This window comes from Austrofundulus limnaeus, unplaced genomic scaffold (genome assembly GCF_001266775.1).
Source record: "Austrofundulus limnaeus strain Quisiro unplaced genomic scaffold, Austrofundulus_limnaeus-1.0 Scaffold628, whole genome shotgun sequence".
Taxonomy (NCBI): domain Eukaryota; kingdom Metazoa; phylum Chordata; class Actinopteri; order Cyprinodontiformes; family Rivulidae; genus Austrofundulus; species Austrofundulus limnaeus.
This window is the reverse complement of record NW_013953030.1, coordinates 247,377-247,998: the sequence shown is the minus strand read 5'-3', so window position 1 is coordinate 247,998 and position 622 is coordinate 247,377. Positions and strand designations below refer to the sequence as shown.

The 622-nt window shown below is 48.8% G+C and overlaps 1 protein-coding gene across 1 annotated transcript; it reads right to left on the bottom strand.

Moving 5' to 3' along the window:
• On the bottom strand, positions 1-358 carry LOC106531401 (uncharacterized; the record flags this gene model as incomplete). Its single annotated transcript, XM_014027270.1, is given in 1 exon segment — positions 1-358. A coding segment is annotated over 1 exon segment (310 nt), but the record flags the coding sequence as incomplete, so codon positions are not given.
• Between the last annotated feature and the right edge of the window lie 264 nt (positions 359-622).

The following is a 622-nucleotide window of genomic DNA, read 5'->3' as shown; positions in this document are numbered from 1 at the left end:
GGGGGGTATAGGCAGAAATTAAATGCAGGGACAGGTGATCGGACTGACCCAGGTGTGGAAGTGGTCTAGCCCTGTAGCCTTGGCTGATGTTAGAGTAGACTTTGTCCAGATTGTTAGCCTTCCTTGTAGCACACTTTACATGCTGGTGGAATTTTGGGAGCGCCGTCTTCAAGTCTGCATGGTTGAAGTCCCCCGCTATAATGTGCACAGCATCTGGATAGATGCTCTGCAGATGGCCACTGCTGCCATGCAGAAGTGCAATAGCTGTTTTAGCATTAGCATCCGGTGGTATGTAAACAGCGGTTATCATGACTATGGTAAACTCTCTGGGGAGGTATATTGGTCTGCATCTAACAGTCACATACNAACCTCCAGATCCTGATGTTCAAAAACATCCCAGTTTGTCCTGTCGAAACAGTCCTGCAGCTGTTCTGCCGCATCCTTGGGCCAGGATTTGATGGTTTTGATGATGGTTGGAACAGTTTTCCTGTGGGGGGTGTAGGCAGGAATTAAATGCAGGGACAGGTGATTGGACTGACCCAGGTGTGGAAGTGGTCTAGCCCTGTAGCCTAGCTTGATGTTGGAGTAGACTTTGTCCAGATTGTTAGCCTTCCTTGTAGCA